Consider the following 19,816-nt stretch of genomic DNA (forward strand, 5'->3'; position numbering starts at 1 on the left):
GCCGCGGCGGCGGCGGCGGCAGCACCGGGTTCCTCCGGTCCCTCCGCCGGCGCCGACTGGGCTTCCCTGCTGCTGTCTCCTGACACTCTGGATTGGGTGGCGGCACTGCTAGGGCAGCTGACGGCGGCGGCGGCGGCGCAGGGAGCACCAGCGGCGGCGCGGGACCTCCTATCGCGGGCTCGCGGTGTGGTGGTGGCGCTCAGCAACCTGTCCTCGGACGTGTTCCCTCGAGAAGGTGAGTGACCCGCTGCCCCGGGGACATGACGGAGGACCCAACCACTTGCAACGGCGGCGCGGTAGCGGCTCTACCTGGGGGGGCTCCTGCGCTTACCTGGGCCACGTATACCTAGCACTACCTTTCTTACCAAGCCGATAGCCCCCCTAGTGGATGTCTTACGTTCAACCTCCTGACTTCCTGCGGAGGATGAGGTGGTCAACCCCCGAAGAACCGAACAACAGCAGGCGATAGGAGTGCGTGCAATTTGGGTCTCGTTTCTGTTGCCCGTGTTGTTCCTGTTTTGTGACTCCCTCTGACCGTCACGGGAGCAGTCATGTATCCGGGACAACGCCACCGTGTGCTGTAGACTCATCAATGAAGATATTCCCATATTGTTCATGCGATAGATCTCCCTCTCGCTTTATCTCTCGATCCGGTAACCTTACCTTGCCCTTGTCTGCCGATACTCGGATGTATGTATGTATGTATGTATGTATGTATGTATGTATGCGTGTTGGTGTATTTGCTGCAGGTGCAGAGGTGCTGATGGGTCCCGGGGGGGGTGTGCGGGGCGGTTACCTGCGGGCGGTGCTGCGCTGCGTGGTGGCCTGGGTGGCCTCTCCGCGCCAGGTGGTGGCGGCGGCGGTGGCGGGAGACGAGATGCCGCTGTGGGAGGGCTGCAAGTGAGGCACAGTCGGGGGACCAGCACAGCGGCGGGGCCAGTCGGGGGGGAGGGGGCCAGGGCGGGGTGGGGAAGGAAGGGGGCCGGGGAGGGGCACGCTTTAGGTGAAAGAGCGGGTAGTGGGGAGGATTGTAAGGCGTGCTGTGATGAGGACGAGGTGCGGGGCAGGTTCCAGGCCTAAGGGGGGGTTGCGCGTGTGTGTGTGTGCATTGGTGTAAAGGTGGGGGGGTGTTTCCGCGTCTTGATTTCTTGGAAGTGGGGGAAAGTAGGGGTGCCGTTGAAGCTTCGGTTGCATTCATCATCATTGTCACTACCACCACCATCATCATCACCGTGCAGTGCTGTAGTTGGGGTTAATATTCCTTTGTTGGGCCGCAACGCCAATTGCTGCTAACCCGGGTGCTAGTGAGGTGAGGGAGGTGAAGGATGAGGTTTGGCGGATTGATACGCGGTCGTGTTGCCCCTTTGCTTGGTCAGCTAGTGTGGTGGAACGAACCCGAACTCCAGTAACCGCTGTCTGTCTACGTCGGGACTTTTTCGTGGTGGACACACACACACACACTCTCTCTCGCGCGCGCGTGCACATACGCACACGCACACGTACGCATCCCCGGTGTGGGCTATTTTTTGCCCCTCTTCCCTCTCCTTCCCCTTTCCTTCCCTCCCTGCCCAGTTTCGCACAGTGATTACGGTGCATGTGCCCCCTGCCCCCTGCCGTCCCCCCAAAGGGCCATTCTCGCACTGGCCGCCGCCCACCCGCCGAGATTGCTGGAGGACGCCGGAAATGACGTAGTGGCGGCAGGTGGTGCTGGCGGTGGTGGCTCCTTTGGGTCGGGGGCTCCGCAACAACAGCCTTCCGGGGGCTTCCTGGCGCTGCTGCAGGTGGGAGGTGGGGGGGGAGGGGAAGAGACGAACCACTAGCGAATGAAGCTGCTGCCAAGGGGGGGAAGGGGACAGGGAGGCGTGGAGGAGGAGGAAAGGGAATTTGGAACAAGGGGCCTGGAGGGCCTGTTTGGAGTCCGATCTCGAGCGCATCACAGGAGGCATACGATATGGTTCTGGAGATCTGGATTTGGAACGCACACATGCGTATCGATGTGCTTGTGACGCGGTTGTTCTGCCCTCTTGTCGGGCGGCGCAGCATCCGCCCCAAGGAAAGACAGACGGGGAGAGCTGTGGTATTGCTGGATGAGGACGCTTAGGTCTGAAAAGCTCGTTCACGGCAGGGTTTCTCCATATCACTTCGTGGTGCGTTTTGTGGTGCGTTGTTGGAAAGCCCATTACGATAGAGTGGCCTGCTCTCTCTCTCCCTACCGCCATCCTACCCGCGTTTCCTATGTGCGGAGTGCTACGTCGTGGACGTCGGCAGTTATCTTCCCTGTGCATTTGTGCGTATGTAACTTCCGCCCTCTCCCTCCCCCCCCCCCCGCTCCCCCTGCCCCAGGCACTAACCCTGGAGGTCATCCGTGTCAGCTGTATTCCGGATTCGGAGCAGTGGGTGGTGGAATGCAAGGACATGCTGGTGGAGGTGAGTGAGAGGGAAGAGAAAGTGGAAGAGAGAGAGAGCACAAATACCACACAAGGAAGGGGGAAGAAGGAAGGAGGATTTTTAGGTTTATTTTCTAGGAGGACACACATGGCGCATGCAGACGGTAACGACGGAATTCGGACGCGAGCTCACGTCTCCGGAGCCCGGGGTTGGGGGACTGGGTGGGGAGGGAGTACGGAACCGAACAGGAGATACGCCGCCAACCATGTGTGTGTGTGTGTGAGGGGGGGAAGGGCAGGAGCCCCCCCCCAGCAAACCCCCCCTACCCGTCCTCACCTTAGTTAATTTTGATAAATTTACGCTATGCATAGTGTTGTCTATCGGTATATCATTCCTCCATGCCCGCATGCCCACTGCCCTCCGCCCACACCCCTCCCCTTCCCCCATACTTGCGTATATCCACTACCCGCCTGTTGGGCCCTATTCCACCTTGCTACCTCGCTTCCTTAACCCGCCCTCTTAACCCTTCTCCGATCGCTGTTAGATCCGCTGCCTGCCTCCTCGGATATGCACACATACATACATACGCACGCACATGCACACACGCACACGGGCCCCCGTCCTCCTTCCCCCCAGTCGTGGGCTCTTATGGTCCAGCGCGACTGCAGCAACCCCCTGGTCCTGCCCCTGTCAGTGGGGGTGCTGGGTCCCCCCAGCCTGCCGGGTCTGGCGGAGGGCGCTGCGGCGGTGTTCGGGGCGCTGGTGGAGGCGGCCATGAGGGCGGCGGAGCAGGAGGTGACGGGAGGGGGGCAGGTGAGCGATAACAGAGAAGCGGGGCCAGCACCGCCACTGGGAGAGCAATGTGCACTGTGATGTTAACGGGGGGGAGCTGGTGGGTGCCCCGGGAGCTTCAGGTGCATGTGTGGGGTGGGGGGGAGGTGGGCACGTGGAGGCGGCAGAGGAGGGGGGCCCAAGGAGAGGGGGGGGAGGGGGAGGGGGACTGGGAAGGGGAGTACTGGCGACCCAAGAGGGGCTCACGCCTTGGAGCTGATTCAGGGGTTGCCAGCCCGGCCCCCCCCCCCCCACACACACACTAGTTCGACCCCCAACCCGTAAACACACACACACGCACACACACATTCCATTAGATGTCCCCCTTAGGGGACCCCCTCTCTCACACATACACATACACATACACATACACATACACATACACATACACATACACATACACATACACATACACACATGTAGACACACAACCCCCCGCTTTGAACGTCGGGGCAATCGGTTCTTCGCTTCTTCCGCCCTCGTTGATGACCAACCCCACCCCGGCGGTCCCAGGACATTGCGGTGGAGAACGAGGCGGCGGAGGCGGCAGCTGAGGATGCACGCATGGCGGAGGCGGCGATGCTGGCCCGTGCTGCACCCGCCGCCACGTTCCCTCTGCTGGCGGGGGCCATGGCGGCGGCGCAGCAGCAGCTGCTGGCGGCGGCGGCGGCCGCCGGGGGCTCAGGCGGGGAGGCGTGGGCTGTGTCCCTGGAGCGGTTGTGCTGGCTGGTGCGCATGGCGGCACATTGCCTGGCGGATAGCGGGGCAGGTGCGGTCAGCGGTCTCGGGGGGGGCGGGGTTAGGGTGGGATGGGGAGAGGGGATGGGAAGGGGAAGGGAAGTATGACCGCTCCGGGGCTGCTGGCGGGTTATACGCCCGTAGGCGACGTGCTGAAACACACATGGCTGGGCCCGGACTCTCGTGTATAGCGCTGGGCGGTCCTACTACTTCTCTTCTTCCCCCCCCCGCTCTTTCTCTCTCTCTCCTCCGCTGGTTACAACCCAAGCCACCATGTCCCTCCTGCAGCAGAGAAGCTTTCACCTTCAGCAGCCTCTTCCCCCCTTGCGTATTGGCCTTGGCACCGGCAGTGGGTTTCCGTGGGTGTGTGTTGCGTGTGAACTGAACTACGCCTCGACTTGCCTGTCTCCCCCACCCTCCACCCTCCACCGTTGGCATCAACTTCACACGATCGCGGTTTGTCTTCCCCTAAACACCCCCACACACACACCTCAACCCCCCCCACACACACACTCACACCCGCACTTCCCCCCCCCTGCAGGTGAGACTCCGCTGATGCCCCTGCCCCTGTCCATAGCCATGGAGGGCGGCGGTCCCTCCGTTGCAGCCGTGGAGGGGCTCACTGCGGCCCTGCTGGGTCTGCCGGCACTGGCGCTGCAGGAGGGGGCGGCGGCGGTACTCAGTCCCAGGTGGGGTGGAGGGGGGGCCTGCTTGGCGGTTAACTGCTCCATGATGTCATTTTATCTCGCCTGATCTCATGCTGTTCCCCGCAGGCTGATGGAGTCGTGTGTCTGGTCGCTGGCCAGGTGGAGCGACACGTACCTGTTCCCGGAGGAGGCGGAGGGGCTACCGGCAGCCCTCACTGCGGCATATGCGACCCGTGGGTCGGGGCAGGCAGAGGCTGTGGCGGACGGCCTAGCCAGGCTGGCGTCCACCTGCCTGGTGGCCTTCCCTGGGGAGGCGGAGCTCCATGGGATGGTGAGGGGTGAGGCAACCCGGGTTAGCTTTCCCAAACCCACCCACGTCCCCGTCAACCCCCACAACCTAGGCGGCTAGGTAGTTCTTCCGCGTTTTTTGCCAGCCTTCTCTGGACTTTGGACTTGCCAGCTAGTCACTCGTTTCGCAATCCAAGCTGGCCACGTCGCCGCCAAGACGATCACGCAGATGACATCACTGGTCAGTATTTTTTCCTGACAACATTTATCTTCTCCTGGACTACCCGTCTATCTATGGTATCTGCTCCATTCGCCAGTGGTTCGTTTTGCTCCCACAACCTACCCCTCCACTTATCCCCTTCACTCCCTCCACCCCTTTCCCCCCACCCTACAGGTGTGTACGGTGCTGCTTCCCGTTCTCTCCCGCCGCCGCCCCCTGTCGTCCTCCCTGCTGGACTGCAGCCGCTCCTGGGGGGAGCTCTGTGGGGCCTTCGCAGCCAGGCGGCCGCAGCTGGCTGCTGGACTGGCACCCAAGCTGCAACGCTGGCTCAGCCAGGTGGGAGAGGGGGAACAGAGTAGCGGAAGGGGGGCAGCAGGAGGGGGCCATGGCGGTTTGGAGGGGAGGGGAGAGGAGGGGTGGGCTTGCTATGATGCTACGTGGAGAGCCAGCGACTAACCAAGGTGGGGGAGGATCGGATTGGAATGCATACATGGGTTGCCCCTGGCCAGCGTCAGGCCCTGATCGATGTGTAACACAAATATACATACAGACGGACAAGACATACAGACGGACAGACAGAAACACGCGACTTGCGTGTTACGACATTCAGTCCTCTAGACGCAATGGTATGTGTTGCGCGTGTGCGGGTGCATGTTTGTGTATGTCACTGGTTGCTTTGCAGAGCCTCTGTCAGGCGGCGTGTGGCTTCCCCTCCGCGGATGTCGCCGTCGGGGGTCCCGGCGCCGCCGCCGCTGCCACCGCCGCCGGACACTACATCACTCAGCTGCTGGGGCCCACGACGGCGGAGGTCCGCGCGCTGGCGACACGACACGACCTGTACGACATGACGGCACGTGCTGACGTCATCGCGGCGCTGTGCGGCATGCTGGAGGTGCTGCGCGGTGGCGCATGTCGCGGCGCCGCCGCCGCCGGTCCCCCTGCTCGCGCCGCCGGGTGGGCGCTGTTGTCTGAGCTGCTGGCTCCGTTGTTGGTGCTGCAGCGGGCCTTTGGAGATGACCCACGGGTCGGTGCGGTGCTGCTCAAATTGGCGGCAGCCGTTGTGGAGCACCACGTGGGGTACCTGCAGGTGCGTTTTGGTGTGGGCTTCACGGAACGGCGACTCAATAAGCAGACAACTAGCTATGTATGTTCATTGTGCGGGCGATATGCCTGTATGTGTACCTGTCCATGTGGATGCATTTAACTTTTTCCAACTGAGCTGCGAAACTGAAGAAAGGCGAGGGGCGCAGCGGGTGGTAGCTGGCGCTGTGTAACTAGAGGCCCATTGCCCTGCTGCTGCTGCTGCACACCCCTTCCGTCCCCCTTGCGGCCCTCGTCTCACACACCCCCAGGTCCTCGTGCCTTGCACTGTTGGCACCACCCGGGGCTTCCTGGTTGATGCCGCTTTGAACGTCGACAGCTGACTCCTTGCAATCTGCATATGATCCCCACTCCCCACCCCCCATCCGCGGGTCGTCCGGCTCCATTTCCCCCCGACCCCGCGGGTTCACCCCCTAGTGACCGCCCTGATTGGTGTTTGCTTCCCTACCGCAGAGCGATCAGGCCCACATGCTGATGAGCTGGGTGCTGGAGCTGCTGAGGCAGTACCGACTGGGCCGGGCGGCCAGGGTGTCGCTGGCAGCGGCCGCAGCAGCAGCAGCAGCCGGGGCGCGCAGGAAGGCCCACAGCAACCACCACCACCATCCCCACCGGTTGCACCACAGCCGCAGCCAGGAGCGCCAAGGCGCCGCAACGGCAGGTGGGTGGCTGGCTGCCTGCTGAGCTGCGACTGTCCCAACATCCGCTCCGCATAAGCACACGTATATTGCTTGGCCAAAGTTGCGCATGTAGCATCTCCAGCACAACCGCCTCGCGGCTCAGTTCATTTCAACAACCCTCTACACACAGACAGACACAGACACGCGCCCACACACACATTTCTACACTCGTGTCTACACCCGGCTTCCCCGGTTCACGCGAGTCGGGTGGTAACGGTCGGACAGCGCCAGCTGCTAGAGAAGCAGCACAACAACAAATCCTTCCCTTTGCACGAGTCCGCTAGCAAACCGCCGCGCACCTCTTCCCACCTATTTGCTCCATTCGTCTATTCACACCCGGTATATGGGTGAGGCGCGCGGTATATGGGCCGTGTGCTGCGCTCTTCTAGTGTGTTCGGGTTTTCCAGCTACCTACCTACCTACCTACCTACCTACCTACCTGGTTACCTCTCCCTCGGCGCAACACGCTGGACCGGTGCACGAGCTCCCCTCCCCTCCCGCCAGACGACCTCTCCCGCGGGGCGATATCGACCCGGATGCCGCAGCAGAGGCCTAGGTGGCCGGCCGGGCACCTAGGAGCGAGCGCAACAACCTGCGCCCTGCTAGGGGGCCCACACGTGCTGTGGTAGCAGCATGAGCCTCTGCAATGTCCGCTAGAGCTTAGGACAGGAGCATGGGGTGTCAAGTCCTACCTAGCTGGGACCTTTGGTGCCCTCAGTGTCTGTAGTAGGCAGTCCCTAGCCCTTAGTCGCCCTTCGCCACTACAGCGCCGCCTCCGCGTAATCCTATGGGCTCGTGACATCACTTTTTAAATATCAACGTCTACTTTGGAAAACGCAAGCAGCTACGTCTGCAGTCCTAATGGAAACTTCCACCATGTCGCACGTGACTATCCGGAGCTGGCGTCGGTATGGAGTTATTCTCCAGTGTACCGCACCACCCATACGGCATTTCCCCCCTCCCCGATCACGGCTCCGAAGATCACTGAACATACAGACAACTAAGCTTACACACACGCACATGCACACGCACGCAACCCCCCTGCCTAGGGTCCGCGGCGCTCCTCCGCGAGGACGCCGCTCAGGACGCCGCCCGGGAGCTGCGTGCACTGCTGCAGCTGCTCACACACATCACCCAGCGGGATGTGGCCCTGGCGGCCGCCGCCTCGGACGGCTGGGCCACCACCAGCAGTGCGGGATCCACCCCGCGGTCAGTCAACATGGGGGGCGCAGGGCTGGGCCCCGGGGCCGCCGGCAGCAGCAGCAGCAGGGGCAACACCCCCAAGGGGCCACTGCAAGGCGGCATGGCGGCGGCGGGAGCTGGGGTTGCAGCGGGTGGCGGCGGCGGCGGCGGCGGCGGTCTGGTGGTGGGCGAGAACGAATCCGGTGTCGCGCAGGTGGGGGGTTGGCAGGGAGTGAGGGGGGAAAGGGAGGGGGAACGTGGTTGGGGATTGTGGGGTTAGGTACATTGTGATTGCGGGGTGTACGAGGATGGCGAGGGGGAGCGCGGCTGCGTTGGCTAGGTCTTCCTTCCCTCCTTCCTTCTTCCCCTCCATTCTAGCTCATGTGTCCAGATGGCAATGCCACACTTATGTAGTGTGTACTGTGTACTGTGTACTGTGTACTGTCTCCCCCGCCATGTGCATGAACACACACACACACACACGCAGGTGAGGGCTCCTGGGCTGGGCTGGGGGTTACACGGCCCTCTGCCCCCGGTGCGGTGCGGTAGCGGTAGCGGTGCGGTGCGTGTGAAGGAAGACAAGCGGGCGGCTGGAACTGCCGGGGGGAGTGCGTGTCGGTGCAGTGTACACAACAAGCAAGCTCGCACACTTTTTCTCTCGCGTGAGACCCTCAAGGCAGTGCGCTTCTCATCATCCCGACGATGATGATGTCTCTTCTCACATCACTTCCTTGTTTTCTTTTAGCGACGCGAGCTCTGACCCGGTTTCCGAGCGGGCTGCAGGTGGTCCTGACGGGTCTGGATGTGCTACTGCCGCTGCTGACCCCCGAGCTGCTGGCGGCCGCTACTGCCGCCGGGGCCGGGGCGGCAGGCGGTGGCGGTACGGGGGGCAAACTGACCCGGCTGCTGTTCTCCCTGCTGGCGTACATGATGGAGGTGCACCCACATGCGGTGGGTGGGTGTAGTGGTGGTGGCACTAGTGGTGGTAGCGGTGGTCTTGGGGGGGTGGAAAGAGATGGAGGGAAAAGGAGGGGACTGGCCTCGAGCTAGAGGGGTTCCTTTGCTGCAATATGAGCACCTCGCATCCGCTTGGGTCCCCCAACCCCCAATTCGCTGTCCTGGGGCCCCCATACCCCCCCACACACACACACCACCAAACACCCGCACAGGTGGTGGCGCTGCCGGCCCCTCACTTCGCCACCCTGCTATCCTGCCTTGAGGCGGGTGCCCGGGGCTACTCACTCGTCCACAACCAGCAGCAGCAGCAGCAACAACAACAGCATGGCGCTGGTGCAGCCAATGTTGTATCCGGAGCTAACGGGCTGGGGCCGGGCGGCGCGTCCTCCGCGTCCTCGCGTTGTTCTTCTGTTCCCTCGGTCAGCGCCGGTGGCTTCGACGGCGTGGTAGTGCAGTCGGCGCTGGAGGGCCTGGCGGGTGAGTGGGGGCCGGCTGGGGGGCGGAGGAGGAGGAGTGGGGGGAGGAGGAGTCATCCCCTGCGTATATTAACAACGTGTTCGCTTCCTTTCCCTGCCCTGCCCTGCCCTCCCTCTGCCTTCCAACAGGCCTGGCCAAGTACCACCACCAGTCGCTGCTCAATGGTGGCCGGGGTTTCGGAGCCCACCAGGCCCCTGCGGCGGCGGGTGGTGGCCCCCTGGCTGCCCACCTGGTGCAGCTGCTCATGCAGATCGTGTTGATGGGTGGGTGGGTGTTGGGACGGTGTGGGGGGCTGCAGCAAGGGGGGATAAGGGGGCCATCTGGGTGATGTGGAGGTTGACGGCGTGGACTTGGATCTTGGTTCCTCTCTCCCCCGGTTGGTACTGGCTCCGAATCCCCCCCTCCCCTCCCCCTTCCTCCAGTAGGTCTCATGCGGCAGTTGGTGCTTTATATATGGACATATCGGCAGCTGTTTCCCCTTGACGTGTTTGCCGTACGTATCTCCCCTTCCTTTCCCCCCTTCAGGCGATGTGGGTCCCGATGTGGTGGAGCTGGCGGGGGATGCGCTGTTGCCCCTGCTGCAAGCAGAGCCCGCAGCGTTTGGCAACCTGGGGGCCGCTCTGGTGCAGGTAGGCGCCGGTAGGGTTGCGGCTTACGGATGTATGTGTGTGGGTATGGGCATCGATGGGGTATGCATACCCACCCCACACCATATCGTAAGGGTCCCAGCGAGATATCAACAGCATGGGGGGAAGCTACATGCAATTTTACACGTGTGTGAGTATCCGTGTGCGCGTGTATGTCTGTGTATGCGTATATCTCCGTTTTCCCGGTGGATGAGATGTTCCGTCGTGACGTTTTGTATGCGTGTTAATACAAGCTCAAGATGCTCTCCAATCACTTACACGGGCGGTGCGGATAGAAGAGCTCGGAGTTGCCCATGTGCACCCACGTGTTTACCTACCTAGCACTTGGGGGCCACGTAGCAATGCCCCAAGTCACTCTTCGTCGCTCTGCACCTCACTCATCAGATCCCACCCGTGTGTGTGTGTATTTCCCCACCGTGGCCTTATTTCGGTCCGTCGTATCTTGGACCTGTGTGGGCTATATTGCACCCCCTGGGCGACACTGGTTGTGGTTGCAGTCCTCCGACCCACGGGTCGCGGACCAGGTGGGCGCCGCCCTGGACAAGCTCCTGGCACCCACCGACCCCCCCGGGACCGCGAGTGCGGCCGCCGCCGCCGCCGCAGTGGCCGCCGCCAGCATGGGCCTCGACCCGCGGACCTTCGACCTGAGCCGCCTCAGTCGGCGGGTGTTCCGAGAGCGGCTGTGTGGAGTGGTTTCGGAGCTGCGGGGTCTGCTGCGGGTCCGCTGATGACCTGATGGGGAGTGGGATGCGGGTAGTGGTGGGGTATGGGGGGGGTATATATGAGGTGCTTACTTTTAGCCTAGGTTGGTGCACGCCGCCTCAACGGCCCCTCGCGCCTCCCCACCTGCCTGAGGGTGGGTCGCTCAGGGGGTGTTGTAGGAGCGAGCCCTGTGTACAACACGAGGGTGGTTGGGTTGGGTTGGGTTGGGTTGGGTGGCCCGGAGGCCGGGGTGACCTGATCTCCCGGGGAAACTGCGGCAGGAAGAAAGCAGAGGAGGGGCACCCGTGGGGATGGTGGACCGGTAATGCCTGGCGGCGTGATTGGGAAGTGATGGAAGTGATGGAGGTCGGGGGATGGTTGTAGGATGGGGAGGATATGGGTACGGAACTCTGGCAAGTTTGGGGGCGGGTCTGTATCGGGGGTGTGCTGGGCGGGTCATGTGGGCGAGGGGGGCGGGGGAGAGGGGGCCGGGGAGCGGCGACTGGGTCATGGAGGTAGGTCGAGTTTCATAGCCTGGCATGGTGTGCTCTGTGTTTTTGCGGTATACCTGCAGTGTCTGTTATGTCTGAATTATTATATAAACCGTCGCCACAATATTTAACTGCACCACCGTCGTTCACGTGTTGTATATGGTCCCCGAGTATCTCAGCAACGTTTTAAGCGCTCTCTTGCCTTTTGCTTTTCCTTTTCTCTTTTTTCTTCCTCTTATTAACAATGTGGACCTTTCTCGCCTCGCCTGGTAGCTATCCCCCTCTGCGTTTATCGTTGATGTCTCCCCCCCCCGGGGGTTACTCGAGGGAAGCCCCTACAAGGCAGGACGGACGCGTCTCAATAAGATAAGGTCTTTTTAGCATTAGCAGTGGCACGATACAGTGTCATCGTCGTACGGGCTGTGGCACAAGCTGTGCTGTCGGTGCTGTATTGTGCTGCTGTTCAAAAGCTGGAAACCGCAGGTTAAGGGGCCCAGTGGTGAAAGAGATCGATCGCTGTGTATGTCGAGCCGCGAGAGAGTCGAGCCGCGAGAGAACCTATACGTTATTTTGCTGGTGAAATAGGAGATAGGGCCGCCTAGGTACCGCCTAGGTACCTGTCACCCGCCTTAGTCAGTCCCTGTGCAGGAGCGGGCGGTATTGCTCCTCCGGACCCGACCTGTGACCGGTGTGCGGTCTCGTCTAGGGAGTTTGCAACTGAGCGGGGGCCATCATCCGGAGAGGGGGAGGGGGCGGCCGTGTGGATGTGAGGCGGCAGCGTTCGCGTGGCGGTGTTGCATTGGATCAGGGCCCTCCTGGGAGGTGGAGGGCTTCATGGAGACTTATCGGCGAGCACGGAGACGGAATGAAGGTCCCGGTGGGGTGCGGTGAAGCTGCCGGGGGGGGGGCGCCGGCAAAGCTGCAGTGGATGATTAATTTTAAGGGCAGTCGGCACCCGCCGCGAAATCTGCCTCGTATCTTCAGGGTTCCTTTCCAGGTCTGAACGGCTTTCTTTTTTCTGTCAGTCAGGTCTCGCTGTTTTCCTTTTCCTCCTGCTGCTCTTGAATCGAATCGTTTTATTTTTTTGGCTCCTTCGCGATGATGATGACAGTTTGCGTTGGTTAATAGAGTTGGAGCCCGGTGAGGTGCTGCTGATGTGCGCGTCTCGGTGCTGAACGCGAGGGTGCAGGCGGAGGGTTTAGTGACTGGCTGGTGCACCGCCTGCAGCTGGTTGCCGCGGTCCGGGGGGAAGGAATAGTGTTTTAATGTCATACATGCCACCGGTGTGGAAGGATTGCACACCGGACATAGAGAGGGATTGTGAACAACTTCTCCTCAATGCCGTTTGGGGATTGCTGAAATCCATCCATGACGTGTACCTTCTCTCATGGTGGGCTATGTTAGCCCTGGCCGTGGTCATTCTGTTACCTCCCAACCTTATTACGTTGACTACGTAATCATATAGCGTAGGAAGGTAAAATGCTTCTCAATAGAAGGATATCTCAGCGTCCATTTCTACAGTTGTACGGATGTTCGATGAAATAGGTCAACAGCTCAAATCAAAATATACAGCGCATCGCGCAACTCTTCCTTCGCAACCGCAAAAGCCGCTGTAATCTTCTCTCCCCGCTGCTGCCTTCCTGCTCTATTACTGTAATCGTACTGTAACCATACTTAGGCGGTGCGAACCACCACGTAAACCCAGTTAATAAAGGCCCCCATCCATGCCAACTGCTCCCTTTTGGAAACCGAAGAATGTCGGCGGCGGGAGTGATGTATGAATCTGGTGTATGCACACCTGCTGCTAAGGCGGCGATGCAAATCCATGGACGGTGCATTGCGCGCCGCCTCCATGTCAACCAGAGGAAACCGCGGGAGGCCGCACCGCAATCAAGGCAGCGTGAGCAGAAACAGCGGGCGCCGCAGCGTGCACGCACACCGCGGCCCCCCTATGACATAAAAGGGCCATCGGTCACCGACCGGTTAACTACAACCCAACCGGTCAGTTTAGTAGGGTAACCGACATTTCCAGATAATGACCGGTAACCCTACCAGTAACCTTATCGGTCGGTGAACCCCCACTTACTGGGTCGTTAGCTCGTTATGTCGGCTACCCTACCAGCCAGTTACCGACCGGTTTGGCAGGGTTACCGAGTGATGACCAACATATGAATGGCCAATTTAGGGATGTAGGTGAAATGACGCACATTGAATCCTAAAACTGCACATGGTCCAAGTTTTGCAATTTACCTCTGTACAGCGTATGTTGATATAAATCTATACATGGGCAAGTCTTGTTAGGAGTTGTTCGGCAATCTTGCTGTAACAGTTCGCATGGATGGGCTGGAATGTAACAGAGCCCTGGCGCACCTTTGGTCCCACATGGCGGACGTGTTATCGGATCAAACCCTCGGTACGGCTAGCCAGGCGGGCAGGAGGCTGCGGGCTGCTGCGGCTACCCTGGAGCGCGGGAGCGGCCTCCTGCTGGAGGGGCCCCGGGGGCTGTGGAGGTTAGCCAGGGACAACATACTGGCAGCGGGTAGGTAGTTGGTGGTTGGGTGGTTGAGTACACCTATTTCACCCTGAGCTCACTCTACAGCGATCCTGTCCCACCTTTTTCCAGCTCCTTCACTGCGCAGGCAAGGTAAGAATGGCTCTCTAGCATCAATCGTTTTAAGCCGTAGAGCAGCCTCGAAATAACCTTTTCAGTTGCGGCACAACACAAGCGCACATACACGGCGTACAGCGCAGACATGTAGGCCACATGTCAGACAAACGGCTTTTACGTCCTCCTCCTTCTCTTCGCCCTCGCGCTCAGCACCAAACGCAAATACACTCCTTCCCCCCCCCATCGTCATGACATCGCCATGGCATCGCCATCCACATTTCTTCGTCACTTAAGACTTGTGCGTTATAGTCGTACAGCACCCAGCCGTCACATGGCCCGAAGCAAATTGCGAAGGGAAGCGCGCGCATGTGGAGAGTCATTTCCGCAGCCACATAATTTACGTGGCCCCTGTACTTCACCCCGCAGAGCGCCCCCACACGGAAGGGCAGGGTGGCCAGAAGAGATACAACACCGGATGTCGTCAATTTATGACGAGCGGCCGGTCCGACCAGCCGTACTCCGCCCGGTGATCGTCGTACATCTGTTGCAGCGCACTGCAGACGCGCGCGTGGACCTCATTGACCACCTCCTCGTACTGCAGAACTCGCCAGGTACGGCAGCAAAAGGCGAACGGAGCCAGGGGGAGGTTGTTTGTCAAAGGGTGGCAAAACAGTCTAAAGAGCCCCCAGGGTTGCCGTTGGGTTGCACCCCGGCCGGATGCGGCCTGCAGTGTCGAGAGCTCTTGCCCGGCGCCCAGGGCCCCATGCCGTGCCATGTACCCCCTTGTGCCCCTCCACCCCTTCACCCCCCTTGTCGCTGACGGCATTGTTTCCATCCCGAGTGCTGCGATCCAGAGCTGCTTCGCTCCGCCACCTCCACCACCTCCGCCGCTCACTCAGCGACCACCAGCGCCGAAACCCACATCCCCCCGACACGTGCCCTACTCCGCCGGTCTGCGCCACGCCAACCCGCCTAATACACCCACACACGTCCTCTGCGCGCCCCTTCACCCCGCCCCGCCCCGCACACACAAGAACACACCTTGGGATCCTCCCGCCGTACTTGGGGTACGGCAATGGGCTTCCCCACCACCATGTAAATGGGCCGGGGTCGGGGTAGCGGCAAGTACCAGATGCCGTACAGGAAGCCCAATGCGGCCCGCAGCTGGCGGCTCAGGGAGCTGAGGCCCTGGGGGCCGAAGTCCAAAACCTATGGGGTGGTGGTGCGGGGTGCGAGGGTGTTGGAGGGTGGTGTGGGCGGGTGGACGACGAGGGAGGTGAACGGCCAACCAGCCAACCAGCCAACCTTACCACCCACCCTGGAGTTGCCGAAATGGAAGACAGGCACGATGCCCCCGTCAACACCCTCCTCCACTGCCACCCGTACGAAGCCCTTGCGGTCTCGGAGCATCACCTGCGGGGGTGCCCGGGTTGGGTGAGAACAACAACAACAGCAACGACAAGAAGAACAGCAGCAGCCCCGACAGGAGGCGGCTGCTAGAGGGAGACCGGGAACCGCAGCGAGGGACACGGAAGCAGCCAGAGCGCTCCCAGGGCAATGACTCCCGGGGGGGGGGGCGGGGCGGGGGGCCCTGGTGTGGTGTGGGCTGGGCTGGTGTGGTGTGATGGGTTGAGAACTATTTATTATATGCAGAATGCAAAATACCAATACTGTCTGTAGGTCCCAGCACCGAATGCCCGAGGGAGGAGGTACCTAAAGGCCTGTGAGGGTGTGCGGGTGTGAGCGGTGTGGTACGGACTGCTCGGCAACCGGCTCGGACCTCCAGCAGCAGTAGCAGTGCATACGGCCCTCCTTGTCGCCGCGATGGCGGTGAGTCAGCCCCCTGACCGCCCCTTCTCCCCCATATACCCGAACCACAGCCCCCCAGCACCTGCTCCTTGCACACGTCCTGCATGTACATTTCCGCGATGCCGCCGACAATGACCGCCACCGAGCCTGCCTTGAGCACCTTCTTGAAGTGGCGGGTGGTGGCGGGCACCGAGCCCAGCCACGCCATGAAGTGCCGCCAGAAGGGCACCGAGAACACCACATTGGCCGCCAGGCCGAAGATGTGGAAGCCCGGGAACATGGACTGACACTCCGTGGCGCCCAGCAGCGCTCCCATCGGGAAGACACCTGCGGATACCCCCGGAAGGGGAGGGGGGGAGCCCGGGTAGTGCCGCCCCGGGCAGGGGGGCCCCCGCGGAGGCAGCGGGAGGGAGACGGGGCGGGTTTCAGCTCAAGAGGGTCCGTAGCTCAGTTACCGGTGAGCACGTAAACGTGTGTATGTTTGTATGTTTGTATGCGTACGTACTCCTGTCATCTATCTTCATAAAAGTTTGCGCCCACAGTGGATTGAGCCGCAAAAGCCCGCATGTGGTGGCCGGTGCCGCTAACCGCGCAATACCCCACACGCACGCAAACACCGCGTGTGTGTATCGCCCACCCCACCCACCCATTACCACACACCGTGGGGGAACCTGCGGAAGGTGGTGGTGATGATGTAATGACGATGATGATGATGACGATGATGGTGGTGATGATGATGATGATGACGCCATGATGTGACAGCGGCCAGGAGGAGGGATCCGCCGAAGGGGAGGTGGGTGGGAGTCGTGGTGGCGATGTGGAGTGGGGGGCAGTGGTTGGGTGGGTGGGTGATGCGGTTTAAGGCCTGAGGCTAAAAGCTAGTTCGGTGCTTAGTGCGGTTCTATCGGGTTCAGAAGCGCGCAGTGGAACATATCTGGTTCGAGTGGTCATTGCCTGTGGGCATTGCGATACGATGGTTCCGATCAGTGGATGCCCGCGGCGCCCCGCCGCCCCTTCCCGGGTTGGTTTCCCTCCTGCCCCTACCGCCTGCATCCCCGTCTCCCCCCTTGCGCCGCCTCGTCTCCTTCTTCCGACTCACTCAGCGAAGATGTACTTCTTGTTGGGATCCAGGACTTCCTCGAACATGTAGCTAAACATAAAGTATCTAGGAGGGTTTTGGAGGTACGGAACCAGGTACGGAAATTGATAATCACGGGCCGAGTTGAGCTTGGAGCAGATGCTCGAATTTGGGACTTACTCGCGCCATGTTCGGAATATCCAGGAGCGGCAGAAGGGGCCCCATAGCACTGGCTTGGGAGGCAGCAGCAGGGTCGCGTACAAGCCGAGGAGTGCAACGATGGCCCAAGTGTACCGGCAGATTGCCAGGATGAAAAGCGCGAAGAGGATGTGCATCCATCCAGTGTAAATGAAAAGCGTTACCATAGCTACCAAGCGGCTGATGATGCCTTGCTTGAACCTCGCGTGCATTCCATCGCTCCAAATTCGCACGTTTACGGGGGCGCGATCGATAGCCATAGCTAAAGTCAGGCCAGGGTCGGTCGCTTGATGCTGATATGGAACAGATCGACGGTTGCCGAACTGCTCAAGGCTGCGACTTGCACGCCCAGCACTTTAAATCTGGATGAGTCGGCATTACTTCAATTGTGGAGAATACTTCTGTACCGCATGTGATAAACTATCCACGCTTGCGCCCAAGTATTGACAGCCAACCAAGTTCCAACTGTTTCCCACCATTGGTTGTCGTCCAAGTGACATTACCGCATTGAAGTACATTGTCATACATGTAGCAGAGCATCAGAAGGACTTATGCGCCATAATTTGCAATTTGACCGGGTGTAGCGAGAACTGGTGGTGGGTAACCTTGTGACGCATCCCAAGGTTCCCCAAGGTTAACATTTACTTTATTCGCACATTTTTAGAGCTGTACGTTGAGCGATTGTGGCTGGTGGCCCTCCAAGTACAATCCTCATACCGGCATCGCTGACTCCTGCAAAGAGCTGGTTTGCCGCATAATCTTGTGAGGACCCATGGGCCCCTCCAACATATACGCAATACGCAAGTCCTCCCACAATTTACTCGCACCCTTGGAATGGAAGAGAGAACCTCAGCGGGTGCCTGGGAATAACACCCCGCTTGCCTCATGTTCCATTAAAGTTTTCTCCTTCGTCGTTTATTTACTTATCGGAAGTCGAGGTAGGCCGTGAACGTTTCCTATTGTAGTTATAGCAGTTACAATTAGGCAAAGAGCTTCATTCGCTTCATAAACTGACAGGACGACCTATGCAATCTGCAGTGCCCCTTATCATAACCCAAATCACCACCTCACCCAGACCTGGCGTTGCAGTGCCGGTCTGTATATTCCGACGTATACTGCTGCGCTGTGCATCTGCTGCCCTCTCCAAAATCGATCAATCTACAAAAACAAAAACGATGAAAGAACCAAAAAGGCAGCAAGCGCCCAAGGGCAATGAAGGGCGACAACGGGCCACCAGCCAGAAAGAAGCCACCAAGCAAGATGGCCTCAACCGAGCGGAAGCGGAAGCGAACCCGCGGCAGGCCGATCTGCCCTCCCTGTCCAACAGCAAGCTTGCTTACGTGTGATATACCATAAATGGCTAGAGGGAAGAAAAGGAGCAGACATGCTGCAACCCAGAGAATTATAAGGTTGATTATCTATGCTTGATACAAGCGCACATGCAATCCACAACACAGCCGAACAACCTAGAAGCTGCCGTACACAACGAGTTCATAACGGCACCAACACAACACCATGAGGTCCAGGGCCCCGGGGAGGGAGGGCGCCATCGGGAGCACCTGAGGAGTGTGTCAGCAAGTCAAGGCTATCCTTACTGCCGCAATGCGCCCCCTCAATCCCCCCAGCACACCAGGAGTACACACACGTTGTGCATTATCGCAGTTCCCTTGCTTATATATTTATATATGTCTGCAGTGCAATGCAATGCTCGGTGGCTAAACATGAAACCCCCAACACACACACACACACACACGCGTACTTGTCCAATCCCTGCAAAGCACACCTGCCTACAGCGACACACATACATACATACGCAAACAGGTGCGCATGTATGGCTGTTTGCTGTGAGGCCACAGCCAAGCAAATAAAGCGCACCACCGCTGCTAAAACGACCATATCACCAAACTTGCGTACCACATTATCAATACACGTATACAACGCAACGATACCGAACCGCGGCAGACGTCGCATCGTCATCTTTGGTCCGGGTCGCACCACTACCTTGTAAGGCGCAGCTTGGGTCTGTTGGCCCCCGCGCTGGACGGGGCCCCTAAGGGGTCAAGATGAATGATTAATACGGCGGGGAGGGGAACTTTCGGCCCCACTCGAGCAGCTATAACCTCCTCTCCCGCGCTGAGCTCCGGAAGCGCTGTGTCTCGCCAGGGGCCCTATGATGAACTTCGATGTTGAGCACTCTCCGCCCTCACCGCCGGTACAGATGCACAGATGGGACCCGCATGCACGTGCTCGTGTGCGTGTGGCCAACACCCGCTCTTCATGCGTGTCTATACATATCAATAACATGGGGTGTGCTATGAACGCAACGCACAGATTTCAGCCAGCACTGCACAACCTGCCAATCTCAGCTCCGCCCGGGACCCTTCCTCCTCAGCCCCTCCCTCCTCAGCCCCTCCCTCCGATCCTACCCGCGGGGTGGAAGCCACCCACCTCACCTGCACGCATCCAGGAGCCTCTCCCTTTGAACATAACCACCACAGAGCTCCACAACTCTCCACCGGAAGACGGACGGACGGACGGACGCACACAGCTCTCTCCGCAACATTGCAGCCCGCCCACACCCCGACCCACCCTCAGCATCGCGACGTGCTCCTGCCAGTATCTGCAGCGCCAACCTGCCCTTGAAGGACATCGCGCTTAGCTTCATCTAGGAATATCACAGTTCAACACCACCCGGCAATACCGCGCCGAATTCTTGCAAGGCCGCTGCCATTTCATCGCAACAATACTAAATGGAACCGGAAGGAGCCGAGCTCTTT

The 19,816-nt window shown here is 60.1% G+C and overlaps 2 protein-coding genes across 2 annotated transcripts in view; one reads left to right on the forward strand and one right to left on the reverse strand.

The window, feature by feature from the left end:
* Nucleotides 1–10,881, forward strand: part of VOLCADRAFT_116320 (uncharacterized protein) — a gene marked incomplete at both ends in the record, with an annotated part of 13,905 nt that extends 3,024 nt beyond the window's left edge. Inside the window, 19 exons of the mRNA XM_002947039.1 lie at nt 118–235; nt 750–900; nt 1,628–1,781; nt 2,344–2,427; nt 3,025–3,201; nt 3,733–3,988; nt 4,499–4,646; nt 4,731–4,935; nt 5,287–5,448; nt 5,795–6,004; nt 6,113–6,199; nt 6,667–6,871; nt 7,940–8,286; nt 8,560–8,634; nt 8,856–9,023; nt 9,242–9,506; nt 9,635–9,769; nt 10,032–10,135; nt 10,651–10,881. Of these exons, the coding sequence (XP_002947085.1) occupies nt 118–235; nt 750–900; nt 1,628–1,781; nt 2,344–2,427; nt 3,025–3,201; nt 3,733–3,988; nt 4,499–4,646; nt 4,731–4,935; nt 5,287–5,448; nt 5,795–6,004; nt 6,113–6,199; nt 6,667–6,871; nt 7,940–8,286; nt 8,560–8,634; nt 8,856–9,023; nt 9,242–9,506; nt 9,635–9,769; nt 10,032–10,135; nt 10,651–10,881 (3,282 nt within the window). The remainder of the gene's footprint in view (nt 1–117; nt 236–749; nt 901–1,627; nt 1,782–2,343; nt 2,428–3,024; nt 3,202–3,732; nt 3,989–4,498; nt 4,647–4,730; nt 4,936–5,286; nt 5,449–5,794; nt 6,005–6,112; nt 6,200–6,666; nt 6,872–7,939; nt 8,287–8,559; nt 8,635–8,855; nt 9,024–9,241; nt 9,507–9,634; nt 9,770–10,031; nt 10,136–10,650) is intronic.
* A 2,706-nt stretch (nt 10,882–13,587) lies between these two features.
* On the reverse strand, nt 13,588–17,436 carry VOLCADRAFT_103301 (uncharacterized protein). Its single transcript, XM_002947169.1, has 7 exons — nt 17,022–17,436; nt 16,863–16,928; nt 16,424–16,434; nt 15,846–16,090; nt 15,272–15,367; nt 14,996–15,163; nt 13,588–14,549 (listed from the first exon to the last, which is right to left on the reverse strand). The coding sequence occupies exons 1-7, from the start codon at nt 17,297–17,299 to the stop codon at nt 14,436–14,438; spliced, it is 978 nt and encodes a 325-aa protein (XP_002947215.1). The 5' UTR covers nt 17,300–17,436; the 3' UTR covers nt 13,588–14,435.
* Between the last annotated feature and the right edge of the window lie 2,380 nt (nt 17,437–19,816).

Source organism: Volvox carteri (assembly GCF_000143455.1).
Source record: "Volvox carteri f. nagariensis unplaced genomic scaffold VOLCAscaffold_5, whole genome shotgun sequence".
Taxonomy (NCBI): Eukaryota; Viridiplantae; Chlorophyta; class Chlorophyceae; order Chlamydomonadales; family Volvocaceae; genus Volvox; species Volvox carteri.

Bases quoted from the DNA above. Each gene is read 5' to 3' on its own strand.
- VOLCADRAFT_103301 (XM_002947169.1), bottom strand. From the start codon at position 17,299: ATGGCTATCGATCGCGCCCCCGTAAACGTGCGAATTTGGAGCGATGGA. The intron at 15,368-15,845 runs GTGCTGGGGGGC...GCACCCCCGCAG, and splicing joins AGGACGTGTGCAAGGAGCAG to GTGATGCTCCGAGACCGCAA. The intron at 15,164-15,271 runs GTGGGTGGTAAG...ACCACCCCATAG, and splicing joins TCCATTTCGGCAACTCCAGG to GTTTTGGACTTCGGCCCCCA.